The 24,774-nt window shown below is 41.1% G+C and overlaps 1 protein-coding gene across 2 annotated transcripts in view; it reads right to left on the reverse strand.

Annotated features, from left to right (window-relative positions):
* Positions 1–1,775: 1,775 nt before the first annotated feature.
* SLC45A3 (solute carrier family 45 member 3) overlaps positions 1,776–24,774 on the reverse strand; it is a 57,738-nt gene continuing 34,739 nt past the window's right edge. For both annotated transcript variants that reach the window (XM_077295130.1, XM_077295131.1), the window contains exons 2-5: positions 12,892–13,324; positions 9,697–10,515; positions 9,339–9,604; positions 1,776–5,445 (exon numbers count right to left, since the gene is read on the reverse strand). In XM_077295130.1, coding sequence (XP_077151245.1) covers positions 5,050–5,445; positions 9,339–9,604; positions 9,697–10,515; positions 12,892–13,075 — 1,665 coding nt within the window. In that variant the 5' untranslated portion in view covers positions 13,076–13,324 and the 3' untranslated portion in view covers positions 1,776–5,049. The remainder of the gene's footprint in view (positions 5,446–9,338; positions 9,605–9,696; positions 10,516–12,891; positions 13,325–24,774) is intronic.

Genomic DNA, 24,774 nt, shown 5'->3' on the forward strand with positions numbered 1-24,774 from the left:
AGTGCGTCCCATGTGCTGGATGCTGCATTGTGTACAATCTATAAGATATATGACACCTGTAGTGCTACGGTTTATGAAGTCTAGTATAGCACTGCAATCAGTAGATTTGCGAAAGGATGTAACGACATGGGTCATTCCGGATGCGGTGATACCAATTATGTGTACTTTTTATGTTTATTTTTGTTTTATCACAAACGCTGCATTTTAACTGGCGAAACGGCTTTTCGTGATTTGTGTGAGTTTTTTTACTTTTTCAGATATTTTATGTAAAAATGTTTCACTTTTTTACTTAGTCCCACTGTGGGACATGTATAATTTTTATATAGCTGGATCTCACAGGCCACCATACCCTAAGGCCATCATGACCTCAGGGTGCCATGGTAACCATTGGCATCCATGATTCTCATTGTGGGGGTCCGATGGTTACAAAGGAGGTCTTGTAACCCCCTCGTAACCAATTAAATAACGCTGTTGCGATTGACAGCGGCATTTAAGGGGTTAATCAGCCCTTGAGTGGCTTAAAAACCGTCTGGAGCCGATAACGCAGGGTGTCAGCTGTCATGTACAGCTGACACTGGCGAGAATTGCGGCCACTGGGCGGCTCTATTCCCTTATTCCCAATTGCCGTTTTATATGGCGATGAGGAAATAAGGCCCCTTAACGACCACTGTTTTAATGCATATTGGCGTTCGTTAAGGGACTAAATAATGAAAACACAGGTCGTGCTCAATCCTTTCTTACAAAATTATATATCAATCGACTCCGCTCCCCCTGCTCAATAACATGATGCCTGCAGATTCAACTGCATTTTCATGGGGACAGGTTCCCTTTAAACCTTATTGGTCTCTTTTTCCAAATAATTTTGCCTAGATAATTTAATCCTTCAATAAATAAATAGTTGTCCTTTATTGTAAAAAAAAAAAAGTTTCAATTTAATTGCTCTTGTGAATAAGGGAAGAAATCGTTTATTAGTAAAGCAAATATCTATCCAACAAGTAGGAATAGTATGAAATCTATTGGCACCCTGGTTGTACAGTAGGATAAATCCTTAGCTAGCTTTAGACATTAAAGATTTGTTCACACATTAGATCTTTTATTCATTTTTCATGTGGAGTAACCGAAAAATCTATAAGATTTTTTTCGGATTTGTTAAGCTTTTACTGCACATTGTTTCCCTAATAAGATCAAAGTGGCTAAGCAAAAGGAAAAAAAAAAGCAGCATTAAAAACGCACGTAAATTCCGCTAGATATTTCTGGCCAATATCTGGGTTTCTCGTGCAGCAAAAATGCATCAAAAATGCCATGTCCAAATGGCCAGGAAATCTGTAAAAGCCTAAGCTGCATCAATTGTGGTTTCATTCCCTAAACTAATGCAACAAATGTGAACTAAATATGTAAAATTTAAGCAGAATGATTTTACTATTAGACAGTGAAGAACATATACAAAAAAGATATACTGACTCAGGCTTGGACTGGCCGACAGGAGAATCCTCTGGTGGGCCCTTATGTAAGATTGTGCCACCACCCTCTTATATGAGCAGTACTTGGCACAATGTACTTGAATTACTATAACAGACAAAGGCGGCATCTTATTCATTTAACACTACCCAGGTCATTGTTATATAACGTTGTGATTATGGATAGTGACATATTTCCATGTAGCTGAAGAGTGGGGTCTGGAGTCGGTTACTTGTGGGCCCTTGGCACCCCACTCCGACACCGTACTGACAGCACTTTCCCATTGACCGATGAAAAAAAGAGACCAGACTGGAAGAGAATGACAAAAGGGAAAATTTAATTCACCTTTCAAATTAACATTACAGCTGGTCTTAAAAGATATGTCTTGATCAATTAATGTGCAAGCAGGAAACCACCCCAGGCTCACATTTATTATTGCTATAAATATATATTTATTATTTATATATAGATATGATCTACATAAAAAGATAAAATACTTGCCAATCTAACCAGAAGCTACAAATCTGCAAGGCTCTGAGCTCAAATCACACGGCATCCCTTCCTTGTTCAGTGTCTGTTATTAAGTTTAATATGGAAATTTAGTATTTCAGTGAACAGTAAACCTGTCCCAGAATGTGCTGCACCACATGCCGACTTCATGAGCTCCGCAACGCTAATTGGGGAGTGTCTGATTATTCCAATAGTAGCCAGAAAAGATCTGGACTCAACTCTGGAAAAATGATACGTGCTGTAACACCGGTCCATAAGTAATGCAAAATATGCACAGAGTTAAACAAGTTTTTATGTAGATTATATCTAGATGTAAATTGCACTATGTCATTTAAAGGTGAATCATACACTTTAAAATAGTTGTACAATGAATAATGATGAGCGCAAGTGGTCATTACTGGAGTTGCCCAGTGTTCTAGTATCGTGGGTGCTCCAGTGACATGTTAGTCGCCGCGGCCGCATGTTTCGCGGCTGTTAGACAGCCAAAAAAACATGCGGGATTAAAAGTGTTTTTCATCAGGCATTTCCTGCATGTTTTGTGGCTGTCTATCAGCCGCGAAACATGCGGCCGTGGCGACTCTAAGATGTCACTGGAGCCCCCGGGATACTGCATATCCGAGCACTAGGCAAACTCCAGTAACGACCACTTGCCCTCATCACTAACAATAAAATGATGATTGGTAAATGATACAAAATTTTGCCAGGTACATCAGAAATTACAAAGTAGTCCACAAAAAAAGCAAAAAAAAATACAGTACCCTTTTTAAAACTCTTGTATAGAAACACATTAAATACCCTTCACATGTATTACATTTACAAAGCAAAATATCAGTAGGAAATAGATCAAACATTTTTTCCACATTGTGTAATATAGTGAAATAATTTAATGGTATTGTGTACAGGTTCTGTACATACATTCTTCAGGTTTACTTTGAGGTAATCTTGTGGCAGAAAGGAACATAACTTAATAAATAACTACTAAAGCTGCACATATATTCTTCATGGAACAGTTTGCAGAAACGTTCATTATATATATATTTTTTTTGTTTCTCGGTATATATATATATATATATATATATATATATATATATATATATATATTTTACCACCTTCATTTAAAATTATTCTTAAATGTTATATTATTATTTTTACTAATGTGGATGGATGTTAGCACTTTTCAGTATACATATTATTACAATAAATAATGACAGTTTTAGACTTTTTCTGTAGGCAATTTCAGTCTGTCTGCTGTTGTGACCCCTCATAATTGCTGACACTGTAGACAGCAGCTAATACATACTGTACATACGTATATTTGCATTTTGATACAATCATGTTTTCTCTGATGCAGATCTCCGAATGCTGAGCTCTGTATAACCCCGCCCACAACACTGATTGGCAGCTTTCTGTGTACACCACGCATAGGCTAAAAACTGATTGGTGAGTGCATGCTTACACAGATCAGAATGACTAGGAGGCACGAGACATCTAGTCCTGTAGTGATAGTCTGCTGATAAAACACTGATTTATTGAAACAGCAACACCCAACCTGTTAAGTGATGCATCACTGTCATCAGGTTCTCAGCCCCTACCTACACCATGCCATTCTCAGACTACATAGCACAAACCTGCAGAGAGACTCCCTTTAAGCCCATGACACATGAAGAGTCTGCCTTGGGCACTTATGGTTGCAGTCACAAGGGATTAAAATCTCCATTCCTCAGTCATGCAACCCGTATTGACTATGGACATAGATTTGTCCAAATCAAAGAAAAGGTTTGAGAAAGGTTGCTATCCAGTCCTGTTATTTTGGGACACGAAATACGGCAGCCACACAAAGTTTTCATCAAACCCTTTGAGCTCTAGAAAAATATAATTCACTGCAGAGAACTCCATAAACTGATGAAACGGCAATCTGATAGGAAGTGCCGACTCAAAAAAAAGTGGATGAGTACGACTGCAGACGTGAAAGTCTTAACTAGAGTTGGTGTGAATCGATTCCCATGTCCCATTCCATCGACCATGTCAGTAGACTGCGGCCACTGGACGGGAGAGGGAGTCTCACTTTTTGCCTAGCAGCATTTGTATCGTACCAGGCTGGCTAATCAGACAAAAAAAGAGCTGTGGATATCACTAGGTAAGAGGTGGCATTCCCATCTAGATGCCAAAGATCACTGATGAAACAGGATGTACAAATATATTCAAACCAATTCTACTCTTAACATTTCAGAAATAAGCAATTCAATTATTTTATAACACAAAGGGTCAATTTATCGAGTGGCCCCCTAAAGGTCCACTAGGCCAGAGAGATGACAGCCATACATCAAGAGTGATTTATAGTAGTCCATATTAACGATGGGGTCCATACTGATCAGGAAAAATATTGCTACTTAGAAAGAGAATATGTCACCAGATTTTTTTCTACACCATCTGAGATCAGCATGATTACATAAATACTCGTATTCAAGTGATGTATCACTTACTGGGATATTTGCTGCAGTTTTGATAAAATCACTGTTTTCTCTGCTGCAGATCTCTGAGTGCTGAGCTCCGTATAACTCCGCCCACACCACTGATTTGCAGCTTTCTCTGGACACTGTGCATAGGCAGAAAGCTGGTAACTAATGGTGGGGCGGGGTTATACAGAGCTGACTAATATGGAGGACTACATAGCAGCAGGTTTACTAGTTCTTTAATGATAAAATCACTGATTTATCAGCAGGAGGTTCTCAAAACGACAGCAGGAAACCCAGTAAGTGACACACCGCCGTAATCACAGTGTTTGTCTCTACATTATGCTAATCTCAGATAAAGTGGCAATAACCTGGCAACCCATTCCCGTTAATGTACTTGAGACAAAAAAATTGCAAATTACAAAAGAGTAGAGAGAAGAACATTTCCAAAACTAACTCCGCAAATCAATAAAGATCAAGTAATCCCAACAAACAATGCCAGCCAACAAAACAGTGACGGGTTTCAAAATAGTGTAATTGGTGGAATAAATTTACATTGGAAAATACAGTGGTTTATTTTAATGAAAAAATAATTTACCAGTTATCCAACATTACAATGTGCAGGACCCTACAGAGGGGTAATCTTCACCATTTCACTTTTGTCAAAGACAACTTTGTTGGAGAAATATATAGCTACCAAACCAAAAGCCCCAGCGAACGCAACATAAGCCGTGACTGTTTGCGTTATTTGTACAATGAAGCCCATAACAAGGGACGGGACCACCTGAGACAACAGACAGGCACTGTCTAGTATGGCTATGTCCAAACATATCCCATTGTTCGGGTTAGTAGGTTCTCCAATCATCACTGGGTTGTCACAAGAAGGACCAATACACATAGATGGGGAGTGTGAGGAGAACAGTGGAACCCCATTATTATTTGGTGCCTCCTTGATGAATCCAGGCTTTCGCTCTTTTTCAGGTGTCTCATGCTCAGCCATGTCCTTATACTTTGGGAGAAACACCTGTTAAGAAATAAACAATTGAAGATTATATTAAAATCATCTTTATGGCAAGAAAAGGTATAATATTGGAGATAAGCATATATAAAAGTGGATCTATCAGCCTAAGATTCTCCCATCCCCGCCTCTCCCGGTGGTCTGCGTGCACAGCAGCCTGTCAATCACTAAGGGACAAGGATGAAGATGGGGGACCATTTTACTCATAAACTACCGTATGTGTCCGGCGTATTCGTTCAGCGTTACTAGTAGCAAAACGGGATAAGTATCCAGCCTATGTAACATGACTGAGCTTTCTGCGCAAGATGTGGGAAAACTTACAGAACAAAAGAAACCTTTTCTGTAGTCCACAAGAAGATGGTCATCCAAGGTAAGCAGGATAGGAGAAAAGAAGAACCATTCAGAAGGCAGGAAATAGATAAAGAGACAAGAAAATGAAGAAATACTATCAACAAGAGGATGAAATCAAATAATATTATTGGAAGTAGGGGATTCTTACACCAGTTATTATTTATCTTATTGGCTACATAGTAGTGATGAGCGAGCGCGCTCTTATAAGGTGTTATCCGAGCACGCCCGTGTGCTAACCGAGTGTCTTTGGTGTTCTGGAAAAATATGTTTGAGTCTCTGTGGCCACATGTCTCGTGGATGTTCGATAGCAGTCACACATGAAGGATTGCCAAAAAAAACAGGTCATCCCTACATGTTTTGTGGCTGTCGAACAACCGCAAGATATGCAGCCGCAGGGACTCGAACACATTTTTCAAGAGCGCCGAAGACACTCGGATAGCACCTTATAAGAGCGCACTCGCTCATCACTACTAGATTGAGTATAAAAACTCAAAAAATACCCCCAGAATGTAATTTCATGAATACTAGGTAGCCAACTAAATAAAGTTCCCCTTTCACCAGTCTTGCACGGCTATAAGGACCTAAATTCTTACAGGGAATCTGTCCCCAGATTCTCTTTAAAACTGGTTCCCATGGGTTTTAGGTTACATCAAAGTAACACAAGACTAAGATAACTGGTGCTTGTGGCACAATTGTACACCAAAGCTTTGTCTTGTAGCTTGGAAATGAATGCACACCCACCACCACATTTTAATGAAGGCTCACAAGCTACATAATATTATGCTCTATGAAAACAAAAATTTAAAGGGAAGAGCTTTCCCCATGTCATGGCACATAGCTGGCTTTCTGGTCAGTGAGGGGCTGATCTTTAGAATAGCCACAGATTCTGAGAATGAAGGGGCAAAAGCGGCAGTTCCGCACTATAACCGCTTCACCGTTTTTTACTGCACAGTGGTGCGTATGGCCAGAAAGTAGCGCAGGAGACAGATATGGGTTGGGACGCCACAGGATGGAGATACACTGTGAAGATGTCACAGCATCACAAGCGTCATGGCCGCCTTATTCTCTGGATTGGCTTCCAGAGATCATAATGCTTGTATTTCTTGTGCGTGCACAATGCTACTGTGAAAAGAAAAGGTCTAAAAGTTTCAATCTGCAGGACCTGGAATTCACCATTAAAGAAGCACTCTCATCAAAGTTTTTATCCTCTTAATTTATTGCAGTCATCATATTATATAGCACTGTGTACTTACAATTGCTCATTTTACATATCTACCCAGCTACCGTAATTCTTCTCTGCTCTATGTAGAAACAGGAAGTCTCTTGTCTCCGTATGACACATTCCCTTCTTCAACTCCCGACCCAGCTGCTCCATTCCTCACACCAGCCAGGGACTTATGACTCATACAGGGAAAATTGACCTCCTGTTTGTACATAGAGCTTAGAAGGATTCAGCTAGTGATGTCATAGACCTAAATGAAAAGAGAAGAATTAGCTGGGTAGAAATGCAAAATGAGAAATTGTAAGTTCACAGTGCTATATAATATGATGATTGCAATGTATTAAGAGGATACAAATTAGGATGGGAAAGCTTTAAAAAATAATGTCTTGATGGGACAGATTTTCACCCACTTTTTATCATAGACATTTACAGACTTTCCTACTAGTTGCTGTTGATAGATCTTTCACTTGGATCTGATTACGTAGGAACTCTTCCTATTTTTATAGACCAATTTTTAATAAAACTGATAAATATATTGTCTTTGTAGCAAAAGTGATATTTACCCTCTTGAACTATAGCGATAAAAAAACATTTTTGGGTAATTTACTTTGCATCCTAACCTAACAAAATAGTAAAAGTTTCTTACAACTTGTAACCAAATTAACTTCAATAAAAAAGCTGAACTGTAACTTCTTATGTCATTTTTGGCCTAACTTTGTATGTAAAAGTTTATATGGATCCTAGGTCGGGAAAAGCAACTGATGATATGTGGTCGTTTGTAAGAAAACTGGCTCCATCATACTTCAGCAAGAAAGTTTTGAAACACAGACCGATAGAACGCGTGTAAAAAAAAATCACAGCATGCACCAGAGCTTTGGAGTCAGTAAGTCAAACCTTCGACTCCTCAATTTCCCTGATTCCCAACTCCACACCCCTGGCATGCACTATAGCATTGATCAGACTTACCTGATCATATACAGGTTACCTTCCATTTATTTATGGATCCATTGCAATTATTAACATACAGCTCTGGCAAAAATTAAGAGACCATGGCAAAATGTTCAGTTTGTCTGATTTTTCTCTTTATAGGTATGTTTTTGAATAAAATGTAAATTGCTTTTGTATTCTATAAACTACTGACAACATATCTCCGAAGTTCCAAGCAATAAATTTTGAATTTATTTTCAGAAAATGAGAAATGGTCAAAATAACAAAAAATTTTGTGCTTGCAGGCCTCAAATAATACTAAGAAAACAAGTTCATAATCATTTAGAAACAACAATACTAATGTTTTAACTCAGGAAGAGTTCAGAAATCAATATTTTGTGGAATAATCATGATTTTTAATCAGAGCTTTCATGCATCTTGGCATGCTTTCCACCAGTCTTTCACACTGCTTTTGGGTGACCTTATGCCACTCCTCAAGACTTTTCTTTTCAACTCCTTTGGCATGGTTAAAAGTTATTTTTTCATTCCCATTACTTTTGGGATATTACTAGCACTTGTTTTGCCATCCAGTTTGTCCTATTGCAAGAGGATTGTGAACACCACAGCAGGGTTTTTTATACTTTCCCTCGTTAAATAAGATTTGGTTCAGGTGATCACCTAATCAGAAGCGCATTAAGTAGAATGAGGTGTCCTCTGGTTGGAATTCAACTGACACTGGAATGGAATGGATGTCAGACATGTAGGGAAGCTGATTTTTATAAAACTGTGCAGTGGTCTCTTAGGCTAGGTTCACATTGCGTTAATGTGTGCACGCTAACGGACAGCGTTGCACGGCGAAAATGTCGCAATTAACGCCGTGCAACGGGGCCGTTAGCGTGCCCATTGACAGTAATGTCAATTTCTCCTGCAGCGCATCACTAGCGCGTGCCTTTTTCGGCTCGCGCTAGTGATGTGCCGTTCTTCTGTGACGCGCCTCGGACGCTGCTTGCAGCGTCCGCGGTGCGCCCGAGGTCCGTTCCCCGCTCTCGCAGATCGGGGATCTGCGAGAGTGGGGACGTTAACGCGACCCCTAACACGGCCCCTAAATAAACATTGCGTTAGCGCAATCCGCTAGCGCTAGCGCTAAACGGATTGCCCTAACGCAATGTGAACCTAGCCTTAATTTTTGTCTGAGCTGTATAAAACTAGTTGGTCTATAATTGTTTATTAAATTTATATGTACTGTATGTAAAAAAAAGGCCATATGGATGGCATATGATTGCTTACTGATAAATCATCGTCTTTTTTCTGGATCAAAAATGGATAATTTTGCATACATAAGCACACCTGTCCCCGATCAATAAAATACTACAGTGACTTCAACAGTGTAATAACCTACCTGTCGGTTCTGATGATAAAGTGAAGTAAGAGTATATGGCAGAATTTCTAGAACAGAAAATGTGATGCCAGTCATAGCAGCTGATGCGGTGACCATTGCTACATTATTGGAAAAGCAAGTAATTAGTGCAGCGATTGGGAGGCAGGAAACTGCTAGCAAGTAAACATGTCGCGTTCCAAATTTCTTCACCAGGTAATCCATGGAGAACGAAAATACTATTGATGTCACAGACTGGAGGAACAGGCCCAGGCTTCCCATCCTGACTCCTAAGAAAGAAGGTAATATGAAAAATAAGCATTTTATGGAAAACACATAACATACTATCAACGTATAATCTGACATACACACTGGAACTGACCTTCATCATATCGAAGTCTAGCCTCAGACCCTGGCTCTGCAATTGGCACGCCATGATAAAGTCCTTCTCCAACGAAGTCCGTGTAAAAGAGAATATAGGTCATAAGACTCATCCAAGAGCACAGCTGGGCTACAAACAAGCGCCAAAGAGTGACAGGAACTCTGTGACAAAACGTTCTGAATCGTGATACCAAAGCACATGTACTTCGCAGTGCCAAGGCCATGCGCCAGACCCTGTGTGGTAGAGACCAAAATTGACATGTCCTTACACAAGTCCATCTCTTTCCTACTGGCTCTAAACATATATCCAACTGTCCGGTATTGATTCTGACCTCTTCTGAAACAAAGAATGTGGAAAAGATACATCCAGAAAATATAATAAGTAGTAGTGTGAAAAGGCACTGTTCTTGGCCTCCTAACAGTTGTGCCAACCAGCTGCCACTCCAGTCCATGGAAGGCAATAAGTATCCAATGCATGCTCCTATTCCAACCATTAAGGCAAACATTGAGAAGGCTTTTCTGCAGGCTTCTCCTTCTGGGAACAGATCAGAGAGCAGCGCTTCTAGAGGAGTGAAACAAACCTGTCCGCAGGAGTCTAGCAGGCCAATACCCAATATAAGGAAGAACACCTCCAAGCCGGCTTGGTGGTGACCTGCCAAACTGGCTAAATGTTTGGCATAAGGAATAATAATAAGGCTCAGCATTACTCCAAAACTTAAAAGCCAGATGAAGGGCCGCCGACGGCCAAATCTGCCACTCCAACGGTCGCTGGCAGAACCTATCAGGTGTACAACGAGGAGACCAAGAATGGGACCAATACCTAGAAGTAGAAGAAAAATGCTGTTAATGCCGACATTAAGAAAACAAGACGTAATCTAAAAGATATCACTAGATATCACTAGTTCAAAACTACAAACCCCTTTTATTTAAGAAAATATATTACTTAAAGAGGACTTGTCACTAGATCAAAAGTGGCCAGTTTTTGCACTTATTTTACTCCATGGGTACCGCCAAATACAAAAAATGATAATTAATGTTAAAGAAGTAGTATTTCGGGCAAAAAAAAAAAGCCCCTTCATTAGGCATGTAGTTAGCAAACAGGACATGAAAACATTTTCGGTGTGGTCTCCCTGATTGTACACTAATGAAGGGGTGTGCAAACTGCCTAGGAAGCACTGAAGCTTTAATTGGTGCACTACCAGGGAACCCAAAGCGAAAAATTGTTCCATGTTCTATTCACTAATGACATGTTATTATTTTTTTTTTTTACTTGAAATACTGCTTCTTCAACACAAACTGCATGGCTCTGGAAAATAAAAAATGTTAAAGTACCACTCCAGTGAATGGTAAGTATATTACTAGGGGCAGGGAATTTACATCAGTCACACCACTCTAGCACTAAAATTAAAAAATGCTGGAGTGGTGCTTTAATGGGAATCTGTCAGCAGTTATTTTTGCTATTTAATCTGAGCGTGACATAATATAGGGCAAGTGAGCCTGATCCAATGATGTATCACTTAGTTTACTGGGTGCAGTAGTTGTGACACAATCAGTGTTCTAAGATGCAGCATGTAGCACAGCTGAGAAAGCTGACCCCGCCAATATCAGGCTCTCTATGTACATAGTCCATTGAGAGTGAGCTGCTTATCAAATGAGGGGGCGGAGTCAGACCTGGAGGTGTGTGAGACCTAGTCCAACAGTGATAATTCCCAGGTGATAAACCTTAATTGTAAGTAAAACGCAACACACAGCCAAAAAACTGACAATTAATTTAAATCTGTGTTTCAGCCCCTATTTCCTGCTGTCTTCAAATTACATAGAAAAACCTGCTGACAGATTCCCTTTAATAAAAATATCACTTGAGACATAACTTGTGTCTATTTGAGTGCTGTTCTACAAACCAATGTGACTTGTTCAGCCGTGGCCCAATTTATTACGTTATTTTTTTGAAAAACGAAAAGCTGTATTTAGGCCACAGCCCTGTCACTTTTCTATAAAGTGAGCAGGTCATAGCAGGAGGAGGCCAGTCTGATTTACTAAAAGTAATGCAGAAAGTAGCGTTCAGGTTGACATGCCAAAAATATGCATCTTAATAAATGTGGTACATCTTAAAGGGAACTTTTATTTACTGAAATCCGTGGCGTTTGCATGCCTGGGAGTCCAGTGGATGGTCCCACTAGTGATTGACAGATATCTTTACTAAAATCAGATTAGAAAATGCCGGTTTTGATACGTTTCCCCCAATGTGTTATTATAGTACTGTGGCTGGGTATAATTCCCTGTGATCACATGATCCAGATTTGAACAACAAGAAAAAAGGGTAGACTAATTACGGTATGCACAACCACAACCAATATAAAAGTATCAAAATACCTTTATTAACACCTCACAATATACATAAAAACATTTAAAACGCAGTACAAAAATCAGTACAAAAGTCACACCCCAAAACACGAGCCCCCCTATGATTGCAGAATAAACATAACAAATATTGTTGTATATGTATTAAACTCCGTGTACACAAAGATACCAACCCTACATGTGATCTGTGTTCGGGCCAAACCTACAGCCTATGTATCCCAAGTAAATAGATGTTTAGATATCCCTGTTATTAAGACCCAAGATAAATATCCTTTAGGGTAAATGCAAAAAAACCCCAAAAGAAGACAATGTGTGTAATTCAAGTGGATTGGTATCTTTGTGTACACGGAGTTTAATACATATACAACAATATTTGTTATGTTTATTCTGCAATCATAGGGGGCTCGTGTTTTGGGGTGTGACTTTTGTACTGATTTTTGTACTGCGTTTTAAATGTTTTTATGTATATTGTGAGGTGTTAATAAAGGTGTTTTGTTACCTTTATATTGGTTGTGGTTGTGCATACCGTAATTAGTCTACCCTTTTTTTCTTGTTGTTCATTATTGCTATGCATAGACTAGGTAGTGCACCCCTCTGTGATTGTCTTTATACCAATAAGTAGTGCACCCCTTTTCATTCATTTTTTTGCAAATGATCCAGATTTGTCACTCTGCATCAGATTCCTGCAATTAAAATGTCAAACTAAAGCTTTACTTAGGTCTGAAAAATAGAGAACTTAGCGGCGTTTTCCATTCCAGATAGCCAGGACATACAGTAAGTCAGTTATTAAAGGGTATGATTCCAGTTACACTCACCAGTTTGCATAGTTACCTACCTAGCACCATAGTCATGAATTTTTCCTCCACGCCAGCTTCAAGAAGTAGAGGTGGTACAAAGGTGACCCCTGCTGCCAGACATATTTCAAGGCCACAAGTTACAGAATTAACCAGGAGGAGCTGTGCATGCGGACTGTAGAGGTACTCGCTGATCCTTGCCTTCTGCATCATGAAAGGTGTCATTTGTGCCGCACTTTGATTATTCTAAGACCCAATGATATACATGGGCTACAGTGAGGTGCAATCTAAGACCGCCACTCTGTTTAGGCTGACAGGTGCCCATTTGTACTAAAAGAGTCTGAGTAATAATCGATGGTCCTAACTGTGCCGCTTCCACATTCTACCATCTTAAGCGCTAGTGAAGTGAAGCACTGGAGTTGGGATCGCATAGTGACATCCATGAGGTTGATTCCTGCATGTCGATATCATCCCCTGCAGATAGAGAAATGAAATGTTAACATCTGATATACATAGAATTAATATGTCGCATCTGATTCCATACTGTATATCCAGAGTGGCCATAATGCCTCTCCTCACCTATCAGTCTATGCAAGTACAAACCACACAAATGTAACTTTCATATGCATCACTGTTGTAAAAGATAGTTCAACTGTTTCTAAAATTGCAAAAATTGTATTTATTCCGGGAAGTTACATAGTTTTAAATTGTTATTTGTATACAGTATGACAGCATAATCAAAATGTAAAGGTTTAATGCAAAATCAAAAGAATTTAATAGGTAAGGGACAAAAAATCACCCCAGGATAGAAAACTAAGAGGAAAACACAGTTGCACAATTGCAGAAGAGGATGAGTACATGAGAGTCTCTACTTCTAGAAAGAGGTGCCCTACACTCTGGAGTTGGTGGACATCTACCTGGGGAATACAAATTCGCTGTGCAACAACTATTTTTTTTATTTATATATATGTACAGTGGGTATGGAAATTATTCAGACCCCTATAAATTTTTCACTCTTTGTTTCATTGCAGCCATTTGGTAAATTCAAAAAAGTTCATTTTGTCCTCATCAATGTATACTCTGCACCCCATCTTGACTGAAAAAAAACAGAAATGTAGAAATTTTTGCAAATTTATTAAAAACGTAAAACTGAAATATCACATGGTCAGAAGTATTCAGACCCTTTCCTCAGTATTGAGTAGAAGCACCCTTTTGAGCTAGTACAGCCATGAGTCTTCTTGGGAATGACTCAACAAGTTTTTCACACCTGGATGTGGGGATCCTCTGCCATTCTTCCTTGCAGATCCTCTCCAGTTCTGCCAGGTTGAATGGTGAATGTTGGTGGACAGCCATTTTTAGGTCTCTCCAGAAATGCTAATTTGGATTTAGGTCAGGGCTCTGGCTGGGCCAGTCAAGAATGGTCACAGAGTTGTTCTGAATCCACTCCTTTGTTATTTTAACCGTGTGCTTAGGGTCATTGTCTTGTTGGAAAGTGAACCTTCGGCCAAATCTAAGGTCCAGAGCACTCTGGAAGAGGTTTTCATCCAAGATATCTCTGTACTTGGCCGCATTCATGTTTTCTTCAATGATAACCAGTTGTCCTGTGCCTGCAGCTGAAAAAAAAACCCCCACAGCATGATGCTGCCACCACGTTTCACTGTTGGGATTGTATTGGACAGGTGATAAGTAGTGTTGAGCGATACCGTCCGATATTTGAAAGTATCGGTATCGGAAAGTATCGGCCGATACCGGCAAAGTATCGGATCCAATCCAATACCGATACCAATACAAGTCAATGGGACTCAAGTATCGGACGGTATCCCTGATGGTTCCCAGGGTCTGAAGGAGAGGAAACTCTCCTTCAGGCCCTGGGAACCATATTAATGTGTAAAATAAAGAATTAAAATAAAAAATATTGCTATACTCACCTCTCCGAGGGAACCGGCAGCGTTGTTTGCTTAAAATGCGCGCTTTTCCTTCCTTCCGTGACGTCACGGCTTCTGATTGGTCGCGTGCCGGCCATGTGGCCGCGACGCGACCAATCACAGCAAGCCGTGACGTAATTTTCAGGTCCTTCTAGGCATTCAGTATTTTAAAATTACGTTCCGGCTTTGTGATTGGTCGCGTCGCGGCCAACATGGCGACGCGACCAATCACAAGCCGTGACGTCACGGGAGGCAGGAGACGCGCGCATTTTAAAATGCGCGCGTCTCCTGCCTCCCGTGACGTCACGGCTTGTGATTGGTCGCGTCGCCATGTTGGCCGCGACGCAACCAATCACAGAAAGCCGTGATGTAATTTCAGGTCCTTCAGTATTTTAAAATTACGTTCCGGCTTTGTGATTGGTCGCGTTGCGGTCACATGGGCGACGCGACCAATCACAAGCCGTGACGTCACGGGAGGCTGGACACGCGCGCATTTTAAAATGCGCGCGTCTCCTGCCTCCCGTGACGTCACGGCTTGTGATTGGTCGCGTCGCCATGTTGGCCGCGACGCGACCAATCACAAAGCCGGAACGTAATTTTAAAATACTGAATGCCTAGAAGGACCTGAAAATTACGTCACGGCTTGCTGTGATTGGTCGCGTCGCGGCCACATGGCCGGCACGCGACCAATCAGAAGCCGTGACGTCACGGAAGGAAGGAAAAGCGCGCATTTTAAGCAAACAACGCTGCCGGTTCCCTCGGTGAGGTCCAGGCTGCGTCGGAGAGGTGAGTATAGCAATATTTTTTATTTTAATTCTTTATTTTACACATTAATGTTGTTTCGATACCGATACCCGATACCACAAAAGTATCGGATCTCGGTATCGGAATTCCGATACAGCAAATATCGGCCGATACCCGATACTTGCGGTATCGGAATGCTCAACACTAGTGATGAGCAGTGCCTGGTTTTCTCCACACATACCGCTTAGAATTATCATCAAAAAGGTCTATCTTCTCATCAGACCAGAGAATCTTATTTCTCATAGTTTGGGAGTCCTTCATGTGTTTTTTTTAGCAAACTCTATGTGGGCTTTCATATATCTTGCACTGAGGTGAGGCTTCCGTCGGACGACTCTGCCAAAAAGGCCTGACTGGTGGAGGGCTGCAGTGATAGTTGACTTTGTGGAGCTTTCTCTCATCTCCCTACTGCATCTCTGAAGCTCAGCCACAGTTATCTTGGGGTTCTTCTTTACCTCTCTCACCAAGGCTCGTCTCCAACGATTGCTCAGTTTGGCTGGATGGCCAGGTCTAGGAAGACTTCTCGTGGTCCCAAACTTCTTCCATTTAAGGATTATGGAGGCCACTGTGCTCTTAGGAACCTTGAGTACTGCAGAAATTCTTTTGTAACCTTGGCCAGATCTGTGCCTTGCCACAATTCAGTCTCTGAGCTCCTTGGCCAGTTCCTTTGACCTCATGATTCTTATTTGGTCTGACATACACTGTGAGCTGTGAGGTCTTATATAGACAGGTGTGTGCCTCCAATGAAGGAGTAGAACCATCTCAAGGTGGATCACAAGGAAATGGGCAGCATGTGACTTAAATATGAGTGTCTGAGCAAAGGGTCTGAATACTTATGACTATGTGATATTTCAGTTTTTCTTTATTAAATTTGCAAAAAATTCTACTTTTCTGTTTTTTTCAGTCAAGATGGGGTGCAGAGTGTACATTAATGTGAAAACAATCAACTCTTTTGAATTTAACAAATGGCTGCAATGAAACCAAGAGTGAAAAATTTAAAGGGGTCTGAATACTTTCCGTACCCACTGCATGTCTCTACCAGCTTTGCACATCTAGAGGCTGAAATGTTTGCTCATTTATCTTTCCAAATTAGCTCTAGCTCAGTCAGATTGGATGGAGAACGTCTGTGAACAGCAATTTTCAAGTCTTGCCACGGATCTCAATGAGATTTATGTCTGGACTGTAGCTGGGTCATTCAAACACAAGACTTTGCTTTGATCTAAATTGTTCCATTGTAGTTCTGACAGTATGTGTAGGGTCATTGTCCTGGTGAAAGGTGCACCTACACCCCAGTATTAAGCCTTTGCAGCCTCTAAGGCTACTTCTCCACGATCAGGAAGAGCAACGTTTTGGATGCAGCGTATTTTCGCTGCGTCCAAAACGCTGCGTTCTAATTGCTGCACTTATTTGTCAGTACATGCTGCAAAACATGCAGTGAAGACGCTACAGAAATTAACATGCTGCTACACCGTGGGTGAATTTACACAGCAGTAAATAAAAGCACAGTGGGCATGGAATTTCTGTAAATCCCATCCACTGTGCTTCTAATGTAGAATGTAGCGCTTTGGATGCAGTGAAAATGTTCTGCGTCCAAAACGCTGCTATTCATCATCGTAGACATGCAGCCTAACAAGTTTTCCTCCTGGATTGCCCCACACTTAGATCCATTCTTCTTCCCATCAACTCTGACTAGCTTCCCTGTCTCTGCAGAAGGAAAGCATCCCCACAGCATGTTGCTGCCACCACCATGTTTGAAGGTGAGGATGGTGCTTTCAGGGTGATTTACAGTGTTCGATTTCCACTACACATAGCATTTTGCATTTAGCCCAGAATTTGTACTTTGACCTCATCTCATCAGATCACCTTCTTCCACGTGTTAGCTTTGTCCCATACATAGCTTTTGGCAAACAGCAAAAGAGACGTTTTATGGCTTGAGTTAAAAAAAGACTTTCTTCTTGGGACTCTTCCATAAAGGCCAGATTTGTGGAGCATATAACTAATATGCTGTGGACAGATTCTCCCACCTGAGCTGTGGATCTCTGCAGCTCCACCAGAGTGATTATGGGCTTCTTGGCTGCTTCTCTAATTAGTGCTCTCATGCTTGGGATGTCAGTTTAGATGGATGGTCGTGTCTTGGTAGGTTTGCAGTTGTGTCACACTCCTTCCATTTTTGGATGATGGATTGAACAGTGCTCTGTGAGATGTTCAGAGCTTGGGCTATTTTTTTTTTTTTTATAACCTAACCCTGCTTTGCTTTTCTTCACAACGCTATCCCTGACCTGTCTGGTGTGTTCCATGGTTTTCATGATGCTGTTTTATTCCTAAACAAGCCTCTCAGGCCTTCACTAAATAGTGAATGCAATTTACTAATTATGAGACTTCTGGAGGCAATTGGTCAGGATTTTAGGATTTTATTTGAGGATATCAGACTACAGGGAGATGAATACATGTCACCATTTCCACATTATATATATCATTTTATATATATATATATATATATATATATATATATATATATATATATATATATATATATATATATATATATATATATATATACACACATACATACACTGCTCAAAAAAATAAAGGGATGAAGGGAACACTAAAATACCACATCCTAGATATCACTGAGTGAAATATTTCAGTTGCAAATCTTTATTCATTACATAGTGGAATGTTTTGAGAACAGTAAAACATAAAAGTGATCAATGTAAATCAAAATTAATATACCATGGAGGTCTGGATTTGGAATGATACTGAAAATCAAAGTGGAAAAATCAAATTACAGGCTGGTTCAACTTCAGTGGAAATGCCTCAAGACAAGTAAATGATGCTCAGTAGTGTGTGTGGCCTCCATGTGCCTGTATGACCTCCCTACAACACCTGGGCATGCTCCTGATGAGGCGGCAGATGGTCTCCTGAGGGATCTCCTCCCAGACCTGGACTAAAGCATCCGCCAACTCCTGGATAGTCTGCAGTGCAACGTGACATTGGTGGATGGTGCAACATGATGTCCCAGATGTGTTCAATCGGATTGAGGTCTGGGGAACGGGCGGGCCAGTCCATAGCTTCAATGCCTTCATCTTGCAGGAACTGCTGACACACTCCAGCCACATGAGGTCTGGCATTGTCCTGCATTAGGAAGAACCCAGGGCCAACCGAACCAGCATATGGTCTCACAAGGGGTCTGAGGATCTCATTTCGGTACCTAATGGCAGTCAGGCTACCTGTGGTGAGCACATGGAGGTAGCTGTGCAGCCCTCCAAAAAAATGCCACCCCACACCATTACTGACCCACTGTCAAACCGGTCATGCTGAAGGATATTGCAGGCAGCAGATCGCTCTCCACGGCGTCTCCAGACTCTGTACCATCTGTCACATGTGCTCAGTGTGAACCTGCTTTCATCTGTGAAGAGCACAGGGCGCCAGTGGTGAATTTGCCAATCCTGGTGTTCTGTGGCAAATGCCAAGCGTCCTGCACGGTGTTGGGCTGTGAGCACAACCCCCATCTGTGGACGTCGGGCACTCATACCATCCTTATGGAGTCGGTTTCTAACCGTTTGTGCAGACACATGCACATTTGTGGCCTGCTGGAGGTCATTTTGCAGGGCTCTGGCAGTGCTCCTCCTCTCCTGTTCCTCCTTGCACAAAGGCTGAGGTAGCGGTCCTGCTGCTGGGTTGTTGCCCTCCTACGGCCCCCTCCACATCTCCTGGTGTACTGGCCTGTCTCCTGGTAGCACCTCCATCCTGTGGACACTACGCTGACAGACACAGCAAACCTTCTTGCCACAGCACGCATCCTGGATGAGCTGCACTACCTGAGCCACTTGTGTGGGTTGTAGAGTCCATCTCATGCTACCACAAGTGTGAAAACACAACCAACATTCAAAAGTGACCAAAATATCAGCCAGAAAGCATTGGTACTGAGATGTGGTCTGTGGTCCCCACCTGCAGAACCACTCCTTTATTGAGTGTGTCTTGATAATTGCCAATAATTTCCATCTGTTGTCTATTCCATTTGCACAACAGCATGTGAAATTGATTGTTAAACAGAGTTGCTTCCTAAGCGGACAGTTTGATTTCACAGAAGTTTTATTTACTTGTAGTAAATGTATATATATATTTAGAAAACCATGTATCATTTCCTTTACACTGCACAAATATTGCTACTTTGTGTTGCTATATCACATAAAATCCCAATAAAATACATTTAAGTTTGTGAGGGTATCATGAAAAAAACATGGAAAATTTCACGAAGTATGGATACTTTTTGCATGGAAACTGGATATAGATTAACATTGAATTTGAAGGTGACAAACTCCCTTTCAGGAAATGTTTAAAAAAAAAATAAATGTTCTTAGTGACCAGAACTTTCTCATACTCAACCTACACTTTACATAGCACAAGTTTCAGATTGCAACATGGCTATTAAATTTTATATACATTGTGATGCAGTGACCCATGTTACAGCCAGGGGGCGCTATATGTGCTCCTCAGGATACGCATGGAGGCGTATCTGTAATGGTGATAATGAAACAGTGTCCGGCATGATTGTAAATGGCCGGTATGTGTTGCAGAGGGAGTCTGCGCTGTAAGCCTGTAGTATTATTGTTCTGGGACCTGTAGTCCCACAAGTATTTGTATAGTTTAAAGGGAAGCTTGCAGGGTTAGTCGGAGAGCTGGGCGGGACTGGCTAACCACACACACTTCCCACCTATGGGGGTGGTTACAGGTACATAATGTGACCAGAGTTTGGGACACATGTTGAGAGTGTATGGACCTGAATGGTCAGAATGTGAAGTCCTGGATGGTCTGTGTTAGAATGTCCTTGAGTGGACTGGGTTCATGGAAGCACATGGTGAGGCCATGGACTGAGGGCCTGTGTGTTGGAAGTGCCTGGAACTGGACTTCCTGAATAGCACACGGAGAGGCCATATCTGCAGAGCCTGTGATGGCTACTGTGTTGGGGAAGCTACAGTTCCATCTGCGGGTCTGGACTATCTGAAGTGCCCTGGTCACAAGGACGGTGATCCCAGTTCAGCAGGTACCCTGGGAACCAGGACTAACAGGAGTCAGTGTGTGGAGCAGGAGCTCCTGTAAGGTAACTCCAGATAAAGGGGGTTATGGGCAGAGACTGTCGGTGGTTAATGTGTTCCATTGATGAATATAACGAACTGTTTGTGATGCGGTTTATGAGTCTAAATAAACCGGAATAGACTGTTTTTGTGAGAAACCGTGCCTGCGTGCTTTAATCCCGTTGCCAAGCGAGTGTCCCCGAACGCACTCAGGGAGCGCTATCTCACAACATATTGCAACAAAATGGCAATGCGTCCATTAATTTCAGATAGTAATTACTCCCACTCTCACACTACGCAAAGTAAACCTCTTAGCATAAATGGCATACAATGCATTATTTGACAAATAGCCTTGGAGAAAAATATTATCAAAGAATTAAAGCCACGATTGTTTCAAAGTTTGCGGAACGGTGTTTTAGATTTACACTTCCTATGTTTTCAGCATAAAAGTACGTCATCAGTATACTACTTGAGATTTTTCAAGTTCATAAAAAAAAAGCTCTCAATACATCTTTGCTTTGGTTAAGACTTTCTCAGCAGGATCCTGAAGCTGTGTACATTTGCTACTATATTGTGAAGCTGTGTGAGTGTTTCTTTCAAGAAATAAGAATGTATGGTGTTAAAGGGGTTGTCCAATACTAGGGTAGGGATCAGCTGCATCTTCATGTTCAATCCATACAAAGGCGGAGACAGTGATGACAGTGCTGATTGAGAGCCAACAACCACGTGTCACAGCACCGCGCAAGAGCCCCGGGACCACGAGTGCTGACACTGCTGGAAAGGCATTGGCACAGGAGATGAATATAGTTTTTTTATTTTATCGGGGCCAAACATTTAGTTCAAGAAGGAGTTGTCATACTAGTGGACAACCCCTTTAACTGAAGATAAGATCGTCTACATAAAATATCAAACTTGGGTCTTATTATTTATCCATATTCACGTTACTTATTGTGTAACTTATTTGACTTGGAAGCACATGCCAATTAGGCACAGTAATGATAATCAGCAGGTGATTAAACCTTCAGTCTAAGTAAGCAACAGCCCAAAGATTGACACATGATACATCATTGAATTCAGTGTTTTAACCTCTACTTCCTGCTCTCTTCAGATGACATAGCAAAAACCTTTCTGACAAATTCCCTTTAAAGACAACCTGTCACCAGGTTAAAAGGTGCTAGATTTTCCTCTTTTTTTATTATTACCGTATATACTCGAATATAAGCCGAGATTTTCAGCCCAAATTTTTGGGCTGAAAGTGCCCCTCTTGGCTTATACTCGAGTCATGGTCGGCGGCGGGGTCGGCGGGTGAGGGGGAGAAAGGACTGTCGCATACTCACCTGCTCCTGGCGCTCCTAACGCTGTCCCAGCCTGTCCCACGGTCTCCCACGCTGCAGCTCTTCCTCTAGTCAGCGGTCACGTGGTACCGCTCATTAAAGTAATGAATATGGACTCCACTCCCATAGGGGTGGAGCCGCATATTCATTACTGTAATGAGTGGTACCAGTGACCGCTCATCACAGGAAGAAGCTGCGGTACCATGGGACAGGCAGGGACAGCGTCAGGAGCGCCAGGAGCAGGTGAGTATTTCATATTCACCTGTCCACGTTCCATCCGCCGGGTGCCGCTCCATCTTCCCGTCCTCTTGCTGTGACTGTGCAGGTCAGAGGGCGCGATGACGTATTAGTGTGCGCGCCGCCCTCTGCCTGAACAGTCAGTGCGGAGAGACGGGACGCTGAGGAGCAGCGACGAGAGGTGAGTATGTCATTTTTTTTTAGTGCAGCAGCATTACATGTGGCACAATGCTGTATGGAGGGTCTATGGGGCCATAAAGAACTGCATGGAGCATTATATGGGGCTCCTGATTCAATATGGATATTCAAAAACACTTAACCTACTGATGTCTCAATTAATTTTACTTTTATTGGTATCTATTTTTTTTTTTTTTAATTTACCAGTAGCTGCTGCATTTTCCACCCTAGGCTTATACTCGAGTCAATAAGTTTTCCCAGTTTTTTGTTGCAAATTAGGGGGGTCGGCTTATACTCGGGTCGGCTTATACTCGAGTATATACAGTATTTATTTTTAAAGCACCATTAATTCCAAGGTACTTAAGATATGAAAAGGGCTTAGATACAGTTGAAACCAGAAGTTTCCATACACTATATAAAAAGACACATATGCATGTTTTTCTCAATATCTGACATGAAATCAGAATAAACCTTTTAGATCAAATAGGATTACCATAATTATTAATATTTGCCTATTTGCCAATGCCAGAATAATGAGAGAGGGAGAATGTTTTAAGGCATTTTTTGTTACTTACTGGATATGTTCCATTACGGCCTTAAAATCTACATTGTATAATGGGGTATAAGACAGACAGTAGGTCTGAATTTTACTTCTTCTGCTCCCCTGAGTATTCTGCTTTTTTGTTTTTTTCTTTTAGTCCGACATATATTTCCGGGAATATCATCTTTTTTGTTTAGTGCCAATTTTTATGGACTTTGCTAAAGAGTTTTGGCTCCCAGATTATTTGGGAGTGTGTCTTTCCTTGGTAAAGACCTTAAAAATTAGCACTGAATAGAATCATACAATGATAGAGTTAGAAGGGACCTCCTGGGTCATCTGGTCCAACCCCCTGCTCACAGCAAGATTCACTAAATCATCCCAGACAGATGTCTGTCCAGCCTCTGTATGAAGACTTCCATTGTAGGAGAACTCACCACCTCTCGTGGCAGCCTGTTCCACTCATTGATCACCCTCACTGTCAAGATGTTTTTTCTAATATTTAATCTGTGTCTGCTCCCATTCAGTTTCATCCCATTGCTTCTAGTCTTCCCTTGTACAAATGAGAATAAAGATGATCCTTCTACAATGTGACCGCCCTTGAGATATTTGTAGACAGCTATTAATTCTCCTCTTAGCCTTCTTTTTTGCAAGCTAAACATTCCTAAATCCTGTAACCGTTCCTCATAGGACATGGCTGGCAGACCGGTCGCCATTCTGGTCGCTCTTCTCTGAACTTGTTCCTGTTTGTTGTCTTTTTTAAAATGTGGTGCCCAGAACTGGACACAGAATAAAAAGGCCTATATCTCTATATAAAAAAGAAAAAACAGGATACCATGGGAGCTGCAAAAATAAAAAAGACTAAAAACTGTCCACTTTTGATCTTATGACAGGTTCTCCCTAAACCTGTGGACCCTAACACTAAGACCTGCTCTTTTTTTTAGTAAAGTGAAGACAGCGGGTTAGAATCTAAAAAAGTAACACATTTTGACATTTTTAATTTATGATTTTTTTTTCTATCTAAAAACTGGAGCATTTAGCCTAATAAATCTCATACAGAGCTGACTGCGAATTAAAAAAAAATCTATATTATAAGCTGCTAAAACGTATTACAAAAGCTTAATGGATGGCTTCAACATCTACACCAAGGCAAGTAAGCCTCAATAGGTGTATGACCACAAAACATCTTTTCCAGGCGGGTGAACCCGTCACCTTTATCACAAGGAAAACACTTTGGGGAAAGCCAGCGGGGTTTTTTACCCCACTTTTTTAGTGGTTTTTGGTCATTTCCTGAGCGCTGCATTAACATTTTCATTGACGGTGGTTTTCATGAGCATTTTCCAGCCTTTTTAAGGCTTATTTTTACTGGAATTGTTTGGATTTTTTTTTTACTCAATAATGAAGAAAACTTTTTAAAGCAAGAACACAGACACAATGCTGGAAAAGTCTTTTTTTACATAAAAAAACAGTTGTGCACATACCTTATGGAAGATGATCCTTCAGTTTTTGTTTTTTAATTGTCAGTAAACATAAGAGAATTGGTTAAATAGCAAATCAGTGACCGTATATGATCAGTGAGGATTCTGCTTCAGTTGCCAAACAAGATGACTAATGTAGCAATGAAACAATCCTACATCATAAAGGCGCATCTACTTTCTATTATATGAGATTGGGAGCAGCGTTGCCAAAGAAGTAAAATCTAGATAAACCGGATGGACCAGAAACTCCTGCGTGAGCAATGGAAGTTTGTAATGTGGGGTAGATTATTCTTAAGAACCAACTCTAGAGATATTCGGATTAAGAAAAAAACATAAATATTTGATAAGATGCAGGG

Source organism: Ranitomeya variabilis, chromosome 3, assembly GCF_051348905.1.
Source record: "Ranitomeya variabilis isolate aRanVar5 chromosome 3, aRanVar5.hap1, whole genome shotgun sequence".
Classification (NCBI taxonomy): Eukaryota; Metazoa; Chordata; class Amphibia; order Anura; family Dendrobatidae; genus Ranitomeya; species Ranitomeya variabilis.